Here is a 15,865-nt window from a genome sequence, read left to right on the forward strand (position 1 = left end):
CCAATTCTGATCTTTTTCTACTAATTGGTCTTTTGACCAATCAGATCAACTCTTTTTTTACAATAATTTGTCAAAAGATCAGAATTGGGCTGCCTGTGCAAACAGTCTAAGAACCATATATGGTGACATTGTATATTTCTTGTTCTTAGTATTTTAGTGTTTGTCCACCCCATTTAAAAAAAAAAATAATAATAATTAAAAAATGTATTTGTTGAATTTCCTATTCAACTAACTTTTGCATTACAAGTTTAGAGGCTGTGATATGGAGACTCTAAAGCGGGGACACGAATTGTAGCTAGTCATTTTTATGTCTGGTATAAAATCAGGCTGTTCCTATAAAGGCAGTTTTGCGTATCTATCATTTTCAATTAAATTAATCTTCATCTAGTTAAAATCTAAAAAGATTGACAAGTTTGTTTCCATGTTGCATCAGTGATCTGCTATATCTAGAAATGTGTTTGGATCTATTGTTCAATGTCTACTAGTGAAGGATTCTTTATCTAAAATGCTGCTGTAGTTCAGTAGCACAGGAATAGTTGTTGGCATCTGTGGTATCATAACAAATCAATTGAAATTATGCCTGTGTATGTAATGACCACCATAATCAGTTGTCCGTAATGTCATTAAATCGCTCACTGATTTTATATCGTTTTCAGCATGTTCACCATGTCTTGTTTGTTCATTTTGACTTGTTTGTCAACATGTCAAGAATATGATTCTTTCAATGTAAATATCTACATCATCCAAATGTAATAAATATTTTGAGTTAAGTCTCTTGCTGTAGTCTTCTGCTCAAAGTATTGAACTGTTTTGTGTAGTCTTCACATTTTGCTGCCTTAGTTAAGGACCATTAGTAAATTACACAATGTACATTTAAACTCAGTTTTTCACAATTCCTGACATTTAATCCTAGTAAAAATTCCCTGTCTTAGGTCAGTTAGGATCACCACTTTATTTTAAGAATGTGAAATGTCATAATAATAGTAGAGAGAATGATTTATTTCAGCTTTTATTTCTTTCATCACATTCTCAGTGGGTCAGAAGTTTACATGTACTCAATTTGAATTTGGTAGCATTGCCATTTAATTTGGCCCATTCTTCCTGACAGAGCTGGTGTAACTGAGTCAGGTTTGTAGGCCTCCTTGCTCACACGCTTTTTCAGTTCTGCCCACAAATTGTCTATAGGATTGAGGTCAGCGCTTTGTGATGGCCACTCCAATACCTTGGGTTTGTTGTCCTTAAGCCATTTTGCCAAAACTTTGGAAGTATGCTTGGGGTCATTGTCCATTTGGAAGACCCAATTGCGACCTAGCTTTAACTTCCTGACTGATGTTGCTTCAATATATCCACATAATTTTCTTTCCTCATGATGCCATCTATTTTGTGAAGTGCACCAGTCCCTCCTGCAGCAAAGCACCCCCACAACATGATGCTGCCACCCCCATGCTTCACGAATGGGATGGTGTTCTTCAGCTTGAAAGCATCCCCCTTTTTCCTCTGAACATAATAATGGCCATTATGGCCAAACAGTTCTATTTTTGTTTCATCAGTACAATCTTTGTCCCCATGTGCAGTTGCAAACCGTAGTCTGGCTTTTTTATGCCGATTTTGGAGCAGTGGCTTCTTCCTTGCTGAGCGGCCTTTCAGGTTATGTTGATATAGGACTCATTTTACTGTGGATATAGATACATTCTACCTGTTTCCTCCAGCATCTTCACAAGGTCCTTTGTTATTCTGGGATTGATCTTCTCTAGGAGACAGGACGCGTCTCCTTCCTGAGCAGTATGAGGGCTGCGTCGTCCCATGGTGTTTATACTTAAGTACTATTGCTTGTACAGATGAACGTGGTACCTTCAGGCATTTGGAAATTACTCCCAAGGATGAACCAGACTTGTGGAGGTATACCATTTTTTTCTGGGATCTTTGCTTGACATCATGGGGAAATCAATAGAAGTCAGCAAAGATGCACTGAGTTTGAAGGTAGGCCTTGAAATACATCCACAGGTACACCTCCAATTGACTCAAATGATGTCAATTAGCCTATCAGAAGCTTCTAAAGCCATGACATCATTTTCTGGAATTTTCCAAGCTGTTTAAAGGCACAGTCAACTTAGTGTATGTAAACTTCTGACCCACTGGATTTGTGATATAATGAATTATAAGTGAAATAATCTGTCTGTAAACAATTGTTGGAAAAATTACTTGTGTCATGCACAAAGTAGGTGTCCTAACCGACTTGCAAAAACTATAGTTTGTTAACAAGAAATGTATGGAGTGGTTGAAAAATGAGTTTTAATGACTCCAACCTAAGTGTATGTAAACTTCCTACTTCGACTGTATTACACTCAGTCAGGGTTGAAAATGTCAGTGAAGACACTTGGTTGGTCTGTGCAAGGACAATATTTAAATGGTCAATAGCTCTGAACTTCAATGACTTAACCTCAAACCAGCTATACATTTTAGAAATTAATATAAACTCAGCAAAAAAATAATTGTCCTGTCAATGTCTACTGCGTTTATTTTCAGCAAACTTAACGTGTAAATATTTGTATGAACATAAGATGCAACAACTGAGACATAAACTGAACAAGTTCCACAGACATGTGACTAACAGAAATGGAATAATGTCCCTGAACAAAGGTGGGGTCAAAATCAAAAGTAACAGTCAGTATCTGGTGTGGCCACCAGCTGCATTAAGTACTGCAGTGCATCTCCTCCTCATGGACTGCACCAGATTTGCCAGTTCTTGCTGTGAGATGTTACCCCACTCTTCCATCAAGGCACCTGCAAGTTCCCGGACATTTCTGGGGGGAATGGCCTTAGCCCTCACCCTCCGATCCAACAGGTCCCAGACGTGCTCAATGGGATTGAGATGCGGGCTCTTCGCTGGCCATGGCAGAACACTGACATTCCTGTCTTGCAGGAAATCAAGCACAGAACGAGCAGTATGGCTGGTGGCATTGTCATGCTGGAGGGTCATGTCAGAATGAGCCTGCAGGAAGGGTACCACATGAGGGAGCAGGATGTCTTCCCTGTAACCAGGGGCGGAAATCCCGGGGGGGACGGGGGGGACACGACCCCCCCATCCTGGGAAAAATATGATTTGTCCCCCCCAATATATCACTGAAACATAACTATGTAATTTAAATAATATTAATAATACGCAATGAAAGCAATTGTGCTGATTATAGACACTTAATAGTGCGTTTTTAAGTTTCAAAAGATTGCGACCCCCCCGCCCTTTGCCTCACAATGGTTTGATCCACTGCCAGTTCCTTAGCTTGCTACGTAACTGCTGTGAGGTTCATCCAGTCAATCGCGCACACACACACTAGCTGAATATGCAGAGCTAGCTAGTACCTATTCCATTTATGTGGCGTTGTCAAAGATGGAATCAGCATGCAGATGATGTAAGTTAGTGCTTCAAAGTCCCTGTGATAAGGTTAGCGATAAACTGAAGTCCAAACTGAACAGAACTACACTCTCTTCTACCATTGTCTTAAATATATTTAATGGTCTCGTTGCAAAAGCTAAATTGTCGCAAGGGAACTTTTATTTATTTATTTTATTTCACCTTTATTTAACCTGGGTAGCAAAGATTATAGCAAACACCACTGAAACTGAATTGGTGCTCGCTAGCTTTGCAAATTCAGCTATTGTTGGAAGCCAGCCAATATGAAACAAACTATTAAAATTACAAAAGGTTGCAGCATATGTTGTGTAAATGGTGAACTCATACAGCTGTCAACTCTTGTCATTTTAATCCGTTTCACATTTGCTAGCTACCTTTTAGATCGAAGCCCATATAGAATGATTGAAGATGATAGAAGCCCATCTCCTATTGTAAATAACCTACACACTGTGTGTGTAGCCAGCCAGCCAGCCAGGTAGAAAAATGGCAGAAAAATAAAAGACGGACATCAGAGTATTTTTCAATACACCAAAACGCATAGTAAGAACCCTAGTAGCCTAATATCTCAAAGACTAGCTGATAAAATGTTCATAAGAAAGAAATGAAATTCTAATGGAAATGTTTCACAATGATGTCATTAGGCAGAGCAGGCAACAGATGGCACACAGACAGCAGAGTTGGGGACAGATATGCAGGGACAGACTGGCAGAGACAGGGAGTCTCAGGTAAGTTTGTTGAGTCTTTGTTTGGCAACATTATGAAAGGTTCTCAATTTTTTTGACTTGTAAAATAGGAACATAATTGGAAAATGCCATGGATACCCCCACTCTCAACTTAAACTGGTGACTGAACTAAGATTTGTTAAAGGCAATGGTATTGCTGTTGTGATTAGTTGTGTAGTTTTGGGTACCGGTAGTTAGGAGTACGGCAAACACCTTATTTCTTTGATTCCGCAATATACATTTACCATATTACAATGTAGGCTATGTGTTATAGCACTACTTTTGGTGTCCCCCTCAGGAATTGCTCTTGAGAAAATTTCATGTAATTGTCCCCTCCAAAGTGGATATCAGATTTTCACCCATGCCTGTAACGCACAGCGTTGAGATTGCCTGCAATGACAACAAGCTCAGTCCGATGATGCTGTGACACACCGCCCCAGACCATGACAGACCCTCCACCTCCAAATAGATCCTGCTCCGGAGTACAGGCCTCAGTGTAATGCTCATTCCTTCAACGATAAACGCGAATCCGACCATCACCCCTGGTGAGACAAAACCGTGACTCGTCAGTGAAGAGCACTTTTTGCCAGTCCTGTCTGGTCCAGCGACGGTGGGTTTGTGCCCACAGGTGTGATGTTTGGATGTACCAATCCTGTGCAGGTGTTGTTACACGTGCTCTGCCACTGCAAGGATGATCAGCTGTCCATCCTGTCTCCCTGTAGCACTGTCTTAGGTGTCTCACAGTACGGACATTGCAATTTATTGCCCTGGCCACATCTGCAGTCCTCATGCCTCATTGCAGCATGCCTAATGCACGTTCACGCAGATGAGCTGGGCATCTTTCTTTTGGTGTTTTTCAGAGTCAGTAGAAAGGCCTCTTTAGTGTCCTAAGTTTTCATAACTGTGACCTTAATTTCCTGCCGTCTGTAAGCTGTTAGTGTCTTAACGACCGTTCCACAGGTGCATGTTCATTAATTGTTTATGGTTAATTGAACAAGCATGGGAAACAGTGTTTAAACCCTTTACAATGACGATCTGTGAAATTATTTAGATTTTTAAGAATTATCTTTGAAAGACAGGGTCCTGAAAAAGGGGAGTTTACAAATATTGAAAGCATTTAATGAGACAACTAAACGATGTTCAACATTAAAGTATTGTCCCATTTACATTGTGTAATTTATTGATGGTCTCTAACTAGCCGCAGAGATAGACTATCCAATGTAAAACCAGTTTTGTCATGGTCACACACCAGTCAGCTGAAGCTAATTGGTGAAAGAAGTTGGCTAGCACTACCTAGCCTAGGCAACTTCAAGACCTGGGCCGGTTTTCCAAAAGCATCTTAAGGCTAAGTTCTAATGATGAATTTAGAGTTAAGATGCTTTTGAAACCGGGCCCTCAAGTTATGTAGAAGGGTGAGTGACTAACTGTGTACTGTTTTGGCAGAGTGAATGTACAAACACTTGCTTCAGTCATGGCGCAGCATTTCTTAATGACCAAGCTGAAAAATCTGTTGGTCGTCCTGTTCATTCGACCAATTGGTTGGTCGAAATGTTTAAATGTATTTTTCCATATATAGACAGACACCCTATGTGTTTGAATAAAATCAACTACATATGCACTGACCTCGTCTGATGCTTTAAGCTCATTTTTTAAATAAATAAGACACACAAGTGACTCAAGAAAGAGCTCAATGGTCACAATGTGTTAAAAGGATGTTAGCATTGCATGGATGTGACTAATTGGGCCTGATCTATAGCCTATCATAACCACATCAATAAATTGGTTATAACAAACTCGACACAGTAATGTCAACAGCAAATGGATGCGGAGGACGTGAAAAATAAACTTGAAACGGGCGAAAGGGAAAGACATTTGACTTAGTTGTGGAAGCTACTGGAGATCAATAAAAAGGAGGGTATAGGATCAAGCGTTGTGTGATTATGTGTGCTTAACAGTTGCTGATAGATTGCAATCTAATTTTTTCAGACCATTTAGATCAGTGTAAACAGTAAATAAATACGTGGAATATATAAAGCCTTTATTAAAGCAGACTAAAAACAGTTGCATGCATTCGTGAATTGCGGTTTATTTATTGTTTAGGCTAATTATTCAAAGTTCCCCTTGTTATTTAATTTCAAAACTAAAATGCTTAATTGCATTTCAAAGCATGAATGTATTTTATTCTGTGTGATAGCATGAACAAATGGATGAATGATTTATACAGTAGCGTATATATTGAAATATAGGCCTAAGTAAGTTATGGTAAGACTAAACAGGACGCGCTTTTAGGCCTACAGCTCAATGGTAGTTATACAAGGCTACTTACTATACAAAGTCTACTAATGATAATGAAATTACTTATTATAATGATCATAATAATTGTAATAATTACAAGAAGGAGATCAAAAAAAGGAGGGTATAGGAGTGAGAGCTGCGTGTATATTGTCTGTCACAAACAGGTGCTGTTAGATTAATATTATTTTTCGCCTGTTTGGAACAGTGTAAACAGTAAATAAATGAGTAATAACAGTCTGTTCTAACGAGAGAAAAAAGTAAAGCCTTAATTACAAGCATAGCAAAGATTAAAAACAGCTGAATCTGTGAAATTGCTTTATCCGACATTATGCCATTGCATGAAGCTTGTTGCTCCCGGAATCAGTAAGCTATTAGACAAACACTCAAAACAGGCAACAGCAGCAGGATCTGTCTTACTTCAAATACAATCACATTTTCTCTGTCACATACACGTTTAGCAGATGCTTGTTTTTAGCTCTAACAGTGCAGTAATATCTAACAATTTCACAGCAATAGACATAAATATAAAGTAAAGGAATGGAATTAAGAATATATAAATATATGGACGAGCAATGTCAGAGCGGCATAGACTAAGATACAGTAGAATACACTATATACACACACACACACGTGAGCTGAGTAATGAAACATATGTAAACATTAAAGTGGCCAGTGATTCCAAGTCTGTATATAGGGCAGCAGCCTCTAATGTGCTAGTGATTTAACAGTCTAATGGCATTGAGATAGAAGCTGTTTTTCAGTCTCTCGGTTCCAGCTTTGTTGCACCTGTGCTGACCTCGCCTTCTGGATGCTAGCGGGGTGAACAGGCAGTGGCTCGGGTGGTTGATGTCCTTGATCTTTGTGACATCAGGTGCGGTATGTGTCATGGAGGGCAGGTAGTTTGAGACCAGTGATGCGTTGTGCAGACCGCACCACCCTCTGGAGAGACTTGCGGTTGAGGGCTGTACAGTTGCTGTACCAGGCTGCGATGCAGCCCGACAGGATGCTCTCGATTGCGCATCTGTAAAAGTTTGTCAGGGTTTTGGGTGACAAGCCAAATTTCTTCAGCCTCCTAAGGTTGAAGAGGCGCTGTTGCCACTGTCTGTGTGAGTGTACCATTTCAGTTTGTCTGTGATGTGTACGCCAAGGAACCTGAAGCTTTCCACTTTCTCCACTGGTGCTCCCTCTGCGGTTTCCTGAAGTCCACGATCATCTCCTTTGTTGACGTCGTTTTCCTGACACCACACTCCGAGTGCTCTCACCACCTCCCTGTAGGCTGTCTCGTCGTCGTTGGTGGTGATCAAGCCCACTACTGTCCTCTCATCTGCAAACTTGATTGAGTTGGCGGCGTGCATGGCCACGCAGTTTTTGAGAATGTTGGTAGCCTAATTATTAATTTCAGTCACACTTTATTTGGATAGTATGACAGATGGAAAATCTGGACTATCAAAACTGTTGATAAACTGCTTGCCAAGGTTACCTTCAGGGCTAGGTTTAGAATTATGGTTAGAGATAGTTGAAAATGTTACTCTGTAGAGCATCTACAGATTGACTATCCAAATAGTGTTACCTTACTGTCCAATGATTTACTGCTAGTGAGTAGCGACCTAAAGTTATGCGTGCATACATTTTACATAGTGGGTTTGATACCCTGGGTCACCCTATCCTGGCCTTGCAAATGCCATGGTCTTCCAACAGCCATATAAAATAACGATATGAATTCAAACCAAAGCCTACTAGATAGTTGAGGATATTTATGATGTAGTAGCTAACAAGGTGCCATTCTCATGCATCATACAGTTGTACTATATCTACTATGGCATGTTACATAGAAACAAACATTACATCTGACAGGTCCCAACAAGCTAGCTGGCATTTTGTCCACACATTTACCAAAATTTCTATAGCATGTAAATAGTTTGCATTCATTAATCAATGTCAAATTTCTCTTCATAAAGATAAACAGGTCCAAGCAATACACAGTGCAATATACTATTATGGTATAATAACACAGCAAAATACAAACAAACAATAAAGGGATTTATTCATCACTGCCAGCACTATTATCACAATCATTTCCATCAATGATAGGGTCTGCTCTGTGTGTATTAAGACAAGAAACAGGTGTCGTAACAAAAACTTAGCAAAACATTCTGTGAATATAATATTTATATATAAAAAAAAAAATAAGTTTCAATTATCAGAAATCTCCATGCATTTCCCTGTGCTCATTAATATTGATTAGGATTTTATTTTAAGGACCCGCCCTGATTTAATGCTTTGTTCTAAAAGGCAGAAATTAAATGAGGCTGTGAATATTAATTCTGTACAAACATCAATATTTCTGAGCACAGGGATACCTCAATGATGTAGGGCAACACCCCATTGGTCTGATGCATCTTTACTTTTTTCCATTGCGAATGACTGGTCACAATGTCTGCGCCTTCCCCTCTCCGTCCTGTGATGCGGACCCCTCAGAAACCATGATGATGGTCGTGATCAGCTTGAGGAATTTTCTTAGAACTGCGCAAGTCAAAAACATGGATGTCAGATAATTTCAACTTCTAGGTGAGAAGACTGACAGACATGAAGACAGACTCACATTTTTTAGGAACTCCTCTGCAACGATACGGGCCCTGGCATTGACAGACAACTTCATCTCGCTGATCTCCTTGTCGATCTCCTCCATGAAGTGGATGACGAAGTCCACCAGCTTGTGCTTGTACATCTGCTCCGTGTGGAAGTTGGTGATGAGGAAACTGATGTCATAACCCTGCAGACGAATGAAGGAGAAAAGAGGGGGGGGGGGTAATAAATCCCAATTCTTACAGAATGTTGTCTGAGTGAAAAAATAAAATTAAAAGCGACAATTTGTGTTCTAAGAAAGACTTCCAAGTCATACGATAATGTGATAAGTTTGAGATGTTGGTTGTACCACCAGTCATCGCCTCTCACCTCCACCGGTTTCCTCCTCAGGATGAAGAAGTTCTCAGCTCTCATCATCATGAAGCGCATGAATTTATGGCAAAGGATCTTCTCAATCTCATCCGCCTGCAGTGACACACCAATCACAGAGCAGTCAGACTCCACACCCACCAATCACATGACAGCGGCTCTAATAGCCACCAGGTTGTAAAAAAAACAAACGAATCACAGTAGTACATTTCATGTCTTTGATAAACCAACACAGCCTCACAGAACCGAGAGAAAGAAAAAAGAAAATTTTAAAAAGTACAGCTGCACTTCTGTTTGGGTAACGACAATACAAAAAGATAGGCGTTTCCAAATATTATTGTGAACTGGGTGGGTCGAGCCCTGAATGCTGATTGGCTGACAGCCGTGGTATATCAGACCGTATACCATGGGTATGACATTACATTTATTTTACTCCTAATCACATTGGTAACCCATTTATAATAGCAATAAGGCACCTCAGGGGTTTGCAGTATATGGCCAACGTACCTTCAGAAAGTATTCAGACCCCTTGACTTATTCCACATTTTGTTAGGTTACAGCCTCATTCTACAATTGATTAAATCCCCCCCTCAATCTACACAACACCCCATAATGACAAAGCAAAAACAGGTTTAGGCATTTTTTCTAATAAAATACAAAAACTGAAATATCACATTTATATAAGTATTCAGACCCTTTGCCAATGGTGCTTCAACAAAGTACTGAGTAGTGATTACAGCCTTGAGTCTACAAGGGTGTGACGCTACAAGCTTGGCACACCTGTACTTGGAGTTTCTTCCATTCTTCTCTGCAGATCCTCTCAAGCTCTGTCAGGTTGGATGGGGAGCGTTGCTGCACAGCTATTTTTCAGGTCTCTCCTGAGATGTTTGATTGGGTTCAAGTCCGGGCCACTCAAGGACTTTCAGAGACTTGTCCCAAAGCCACTCCTGCGTTGTCTTGGCTGTGTGCTTAGGGTTGGAAGGTGAACCTTTGCCCCAGGCTGAATCCCCGAGTGCTCTGGAGCAGGTTTTCATTAAGGTTCTCTCTGTACTTTGCTCCGTTCATCTTTGCCGCAATCCTGACTAGTCTCCAAGTCCCTGCCTCTGAAAAACATCCCCACAGCATAATCCTGCCACCACCATATGGATGGTGGCAGGTTTCCTATAGACGTAACACTTGGAATTCAGGCTAAAGAGTTCAATCTTGGTTTCATCAGTCCAGAGTCTTGTTTCTCATGGTCTGAGTCTTTAGGTGCATTATGGCAAATTCCAAGCGGGCCTCAGACAATTCCTTCGACCTCATGGCTTGGTTTTTGCTTTGACATGCACTGTCCCACAGTTGACCTTATGTAGACAGGTGTGTGCCTTTCCAAATCATGTCCAATCAATTGAATTTACCACAGCTGGCCTCCAATCAAGTTGTAGAAACATCTCAGGGATGATCAATGGAAACAGGATGCACCAGAGCTCAGTTTCAAGTCTTATCACAAAGGGTCCGAATACTTATGTAAACAAGGCATTTCTGTTTATAATACATTTCTAAACATTCTAAAAACCTGTTTTTGCCTTTTCATTATGGGGTATGGTGTGTAGATTGCTGTGGAATTGTATTTAAATCGATTTTAGATTAAGGACAGTCCTTAGCCGTGGTATATTGGCCATGTACCACACCTCCTCGTGCCTTATTGCCTTAATTATAAAGCAGGTAGTTTGGTTTAAAGCTGTGGTATATCAGACAATATACCACAGGTATGACACAAAACGTATTGTTTACTGTTGTAATTACATTAGTAACCCTTTTATAATAGCAATAAAGTACCTCAGGGGTTTGTGGTATATGGCCTACATACCACAGCTAAGGGCTGTATCCAGGCACTCCGCGGTGCGTTTTGCGTAAGAACAGCCCTTAGCCGTGGTATATTGGCCATATACACCCCACCGGGCCTTATTGTTTAAATAAAGTATGAAAGTCACCAAAATCAAGCCCGTCAACTGCACCTGTAAAGGACAGGTTATAGACTATACACATTGGAATAAATAATATCCCTGACCTGCTTGACAGCGATGCTGACTCGGACTGAGTTGATGGAGCCCTCGATAAGAACCTTCTCCTTGTCATTACGACTGATGATGACTGGCTGCAGCAGCAACTCTTTGCTGCTCCTGAGGGGGATAGCATACACCAAGGTCAAACACACTCTCACACACACATACACACGAACAAAGACACTCACCGGACCTCCACCTCTGGCTTGTTGTGGCGCTCCACCACCTGAGAGGAGAAGTTTTCCAGACAGAGGGCGGCCTGCAGCGTGGCACGCACAGCGTTGAGGTACGGGCGCAGAGTCGCTGTCTGAGGGAGAGAGGAAAGGGAGTGGAGAAAGAAACGTTAGAAGATGAGGGAAGCCTCTACCCCTGCCGACCAAATACCGCCTCCCTACTATCCTCAAACTACTATCTAAATGGCCCTTATCCAGACACCTCCTTACAAACTGAAGGCAAAAGTACTGTCAAGCATGCAGACCTAGGCTTGTAGCTACAATTCCTGGCATAATGTTTATTCCATATCAATGGCTCATGGCTGGGCTTGGGCTGCAGTGCAGATTTTACACTGATTTCACCATCACAGAAACTCACCAACACATTAGTCAGTAAAAGTTCAAAAAGGCCTATCAACCCCATTCAAAAAAATATATACACAAAATCGTTGACTGCTGAACATTAGTGAAATCACCATTAAGATGATACACCCTGCGTCCCTCAAATGTAAAGAGGAAGTATATTGACCGCATGAGTACATACTGAAACCCCTAGAATACAGCCTAGTCACGCTGAAGCCTTTCATGGTCTGAACAATTGCACCATTACAGTCGTATGGTGAACTGTGACTTTAAAAGTACACCACCGTTTCACATTGACTAATGACTATAATAGATAAGGCCAGTGGGCACACATTGGCTCAGGCCTAAGGCCTTACAGCTGTAGAATGCACTGCCACTACATGCATTTTCAGGATGAAAATATCTAGCTACTTCAATCCAGCCTGCATCCGATTTGGGCCGAGAAAATATTTCAGTGGACAAGTATGTTATAGCAACCCTATAGGTGTGGAGTTTAAGGAAGGGAAATCTAGACTCTGGACCTACTTACTGCAAAGCAAAAATAATTCAGGCAAGATGCAGGTGCATAGCTAGTCCTACAATGGACTAAAGGAGCCTAATGTTATTTCATATAGTCCAAGGACCTTATATGTTCTGTTTACAGGGAAATTAGCTCTGGAACATGAATCAATTCTTCTATCAAAATAACTTCAAATGCAAAACACACACTTACTGTAAACTGTTTTAACATTTGCAGTCGACAGTATTTTTCAGTGACATCACGTTTATGGCGTCTATCTTCCATTTACACACGTGTTAGGAGACGCAGATAGCTAATTAGCACAAGCTGTCTTCGTCTTTTTCATTAACACGCACTTCAACAGCTGTGTAACAATATAACTGATTTTATTCCTGCTGATATGAAAGTTAAGGTCCTTATGCTTCCAAAGTGATGGGGGTTAATGTTCAGACCTAGCCCAAAGGCCGACAGACGGCGATATTGAGGAGTTTCCATCCAAAACGTATTGTAGGCAGCCCCCATGGACCGGTTCGTACCTAAACATTCTCCATTCAAGGTGCAAAGGCGTCAATTTTTCCTTAATTAAATTTAAAAAGGCAAAAATAACAAAGGAAAATATGCATACTTCCTTTACAAAACATAATTTTCAACCACCATGCTGAAGTGGCTAATGCCTAGGTAGGATAGTTCCAGATGTGTATCGCGTTCAGCCAATCAGGTTGCAGCAGTCTCTTTACCCCTAACTGAATGAAGGGTGCAACATCAAGAAGTAGCATTAGCATGGTGGTGGAAAAGTGGTGTTTCATAAAGTACGCATATTATCTCCCCCCCCCCCATTAATACATCTAGTTAAGGATGAAATTGATGCCTTTACAGCCTGGATGGAGAATGTTTTTGGTACGAACCAGTCCACGGGGATACGAATGCATTGCCAGCTGCATACAATGCGTTTGGATGGTAAGATGAAACCCTCAATACCAGATCAATATTGCCATCTGCCAACCTTTGGGCTAGTTCAGACAAAGCGTTCGGGCTCTAACCAAAACACCCCCATACAGAAGATGACTTATGTGGACTGTAATGGAACCTAGAGTCATGATCAGTGGCTAGTGCATAGTTAGCTGGGTCATTCCTACTATGCGGTGCCATTTGCACCTCAACTTGGAGAAAATATATATACACACACTTTTTTTTCTATCAGAAAAGGGACATGTTTGACTTTCAGAAAAACTAAATTAGTCAAGCTCAGGTACTTACAACATTTTTGGGTGCATTTTCCAGTTTGTTAGGTGCATAATCCTAACAGGGTGGAAGTGTTGAGCCTAAATTAGCCATAGTTCTGAGTGAGCAAGATTGAGCTAGCATAATTGTGAAAACTTGAACAGGATTTTAACTTCTCTATAAAACATATTTTAGCATTAAAAAAAATAAAAATACATTTAGCCTAACAGGGTGGAAATGTATGTGACAGACTAACATGAACAAATAGATACAACTGTGTTTATATAAATAAATGGCACTTCCTGAATGTGGTGTCATTGTAGGAAGGGGTTGTTTTCTTAAGATGGAGACTTACAAACTAACAGGGTGGAAAGTGATCAGGGACACAGGAAATCTTCAATAAAATAACCATGAAAAAAAAACGTTAATATAAAAAGACTAACTAGGACTATAAAAGACAGATGAAACATTATGGTTTATATGTCGTGGAACTTGATAATAACACCTGGGGACATCGCAGAAACGCCTACATACACTGACAACGTTTTAAAATGCATAAAGTTCCCTTCAGAATCCATTTTTTGGTGTTAAAGGAAAAGGATATTTAAAGCCTTTTGGAATCCACATTTGACACTAAATTAGAACGGATATTTCCTGGGGCCAGAAAATGCACCGCATTGTGGGAATGATCCAGCTAGCTGGTGAGAACAAATGACAGCAAATGTAAGACAACATTTGCTGTCTTAAATACCTAGGCTGGCTGCCTTACTTGCGAGATGGCAAGCAAGATGGCAAACTATCTTGCTTGCTACCCTCTTCTACCAGCTAGTGTTCGGTATATATTTCAATGGGGCATAGGGATATTTAATCATGGTATTCATTTTTAAATGTACACGCTTGATAGTGACATCTAATAACAGATGTGACCTCCCTGATGCAGTACTACAGATAACTTAGCTAGTTACCCGAAAATGTATGTTTATATTTATGAATACATTTGAAAGGATACTTTAGATTACAGTATTTGGCACTAGCTTCCAAACTTACCTTAGAGCTACATCACTAGCTAAAAACAGATGATTTCACATTTTGGGTGGGGATGCTAATTAACTAGCTTACTAGCTACCAAACCAAATCTAGCGATAAACATACGCATTAACGCAGACCTCGCGTAAACCACGAATAATGTCATATTCAATATACTGCTCATCGCATGACTGATGTCGAAATGTCTTTATTTTCATAGTAAACCACATAAATTATCTTACCATTTCTCTATAGCCGCTGAGGGGGAGAAGACGGAAGTAGTACACTTGTCATGGCTTTTCCATGACCCTATGCACTACCCGGAACACACCATGTTAAGACTTTATAGGGGAGCCTATATCATTTGGACAAAGATGTTTCTATACAAGTAATAGATTGTATCTAGCAGACACGAACATTGAATACATTATTTTTATTTATTTAAAAGTGTCATATTGGTAAATAGGGGGTTTTCATTATTTGGTTACATAATTTCCCAATTTACAAGGATGAGAACATGTTGATGATATCCTTTACAGTTTCAAAATGTTTATGTAAAAGTACATTCTGACAATTTTTGCGGCTTTTTCATTCTTCATATGAGAAACGTCACGAATCTAGAAAATGTTAAACTGATTGATAGTGATTTTGTCTCATTATTCGTATTAATGCAAAATGTGTGTGGCTGGTGATTTCTTCCTTATAAGGTAAAGGGAGCTCTTCCTTATAAGGTAAGGGGGGGGGGGGTCGAGGTACATAGGTCTTATAAATCCCTCAAACATGTGAAACTTAAAAAGTTGAAAAATTATTAGAAGTGATGTCTCTGAATGTCTATTAATATCTCAATGCCTTGTCACATATTAATGATGTCCTCAATTATTCTGATGTGTAATATCGTTATTATTGTTGCAATAAAAAAAAAACATATTTATATATATATTTTTTCATTTTCCTGAGGGGGAAAATGCATTGTCTTACCCTCTTCACACTGTCAGGTCTCTGACCTCCTCTCTATCGGCTTTCTCATCATTGATCAGGCCAACCACTGTTGTGTAAGCAAACAAACACAATGATGGTGTTGGAGGTGTGCTTGGTCACGCAGTCATGGGTGAACA

General features: G+C 40.2%; 1 protein-coding gene across 1 annotated transcript; it reads right to left on the reverse strand.

Annotated features, from left to right (window-relative positions):
• Positions 1-8,168: 8,168 nt before the first annotated feature.
• Positions 8,169-15,091, reverse strand: LOC115150547 (actin-related protein 2/3 complex subunit 4). The gene is made up of 6 exons (XM_029693965.1): positions 14,993-15,091; positions 11,618-11,736; positions 11,435-11,546; positions 9,385-9,480; positions 9,032-9,202; positions 8,169-8,952 (listed from the first exon to the last, which is right to left on the reverse strand). The coding sequence occupies exons 1-6, from the start codon at positions 14,993-14,995 to the stop codon at positions 8,947-8,949; spliced, it is 507 nt and encodes a 168-aa protein (XP_029549825.1). The 5' UTR covers positions 14,996-15,091; the 3' UTR covers positions 8,169-8,946.
• Positions 15,092-15,865: the final 774 nt, after the last annotated feature.

This window comes from Salmo trutta, chromosome 16 (genome assembly GCF_901001165.1).
Source record: "Salmo trutta chromosome 16, fSalTru1.1, whole genome shotgun sequence".
Taxonomy (NCBI): Eukaryota; Metazoa; Chordata; class Actinopteri; order Salmoniformes; family Salmonidae; genus Salmo; species Salmo trutta.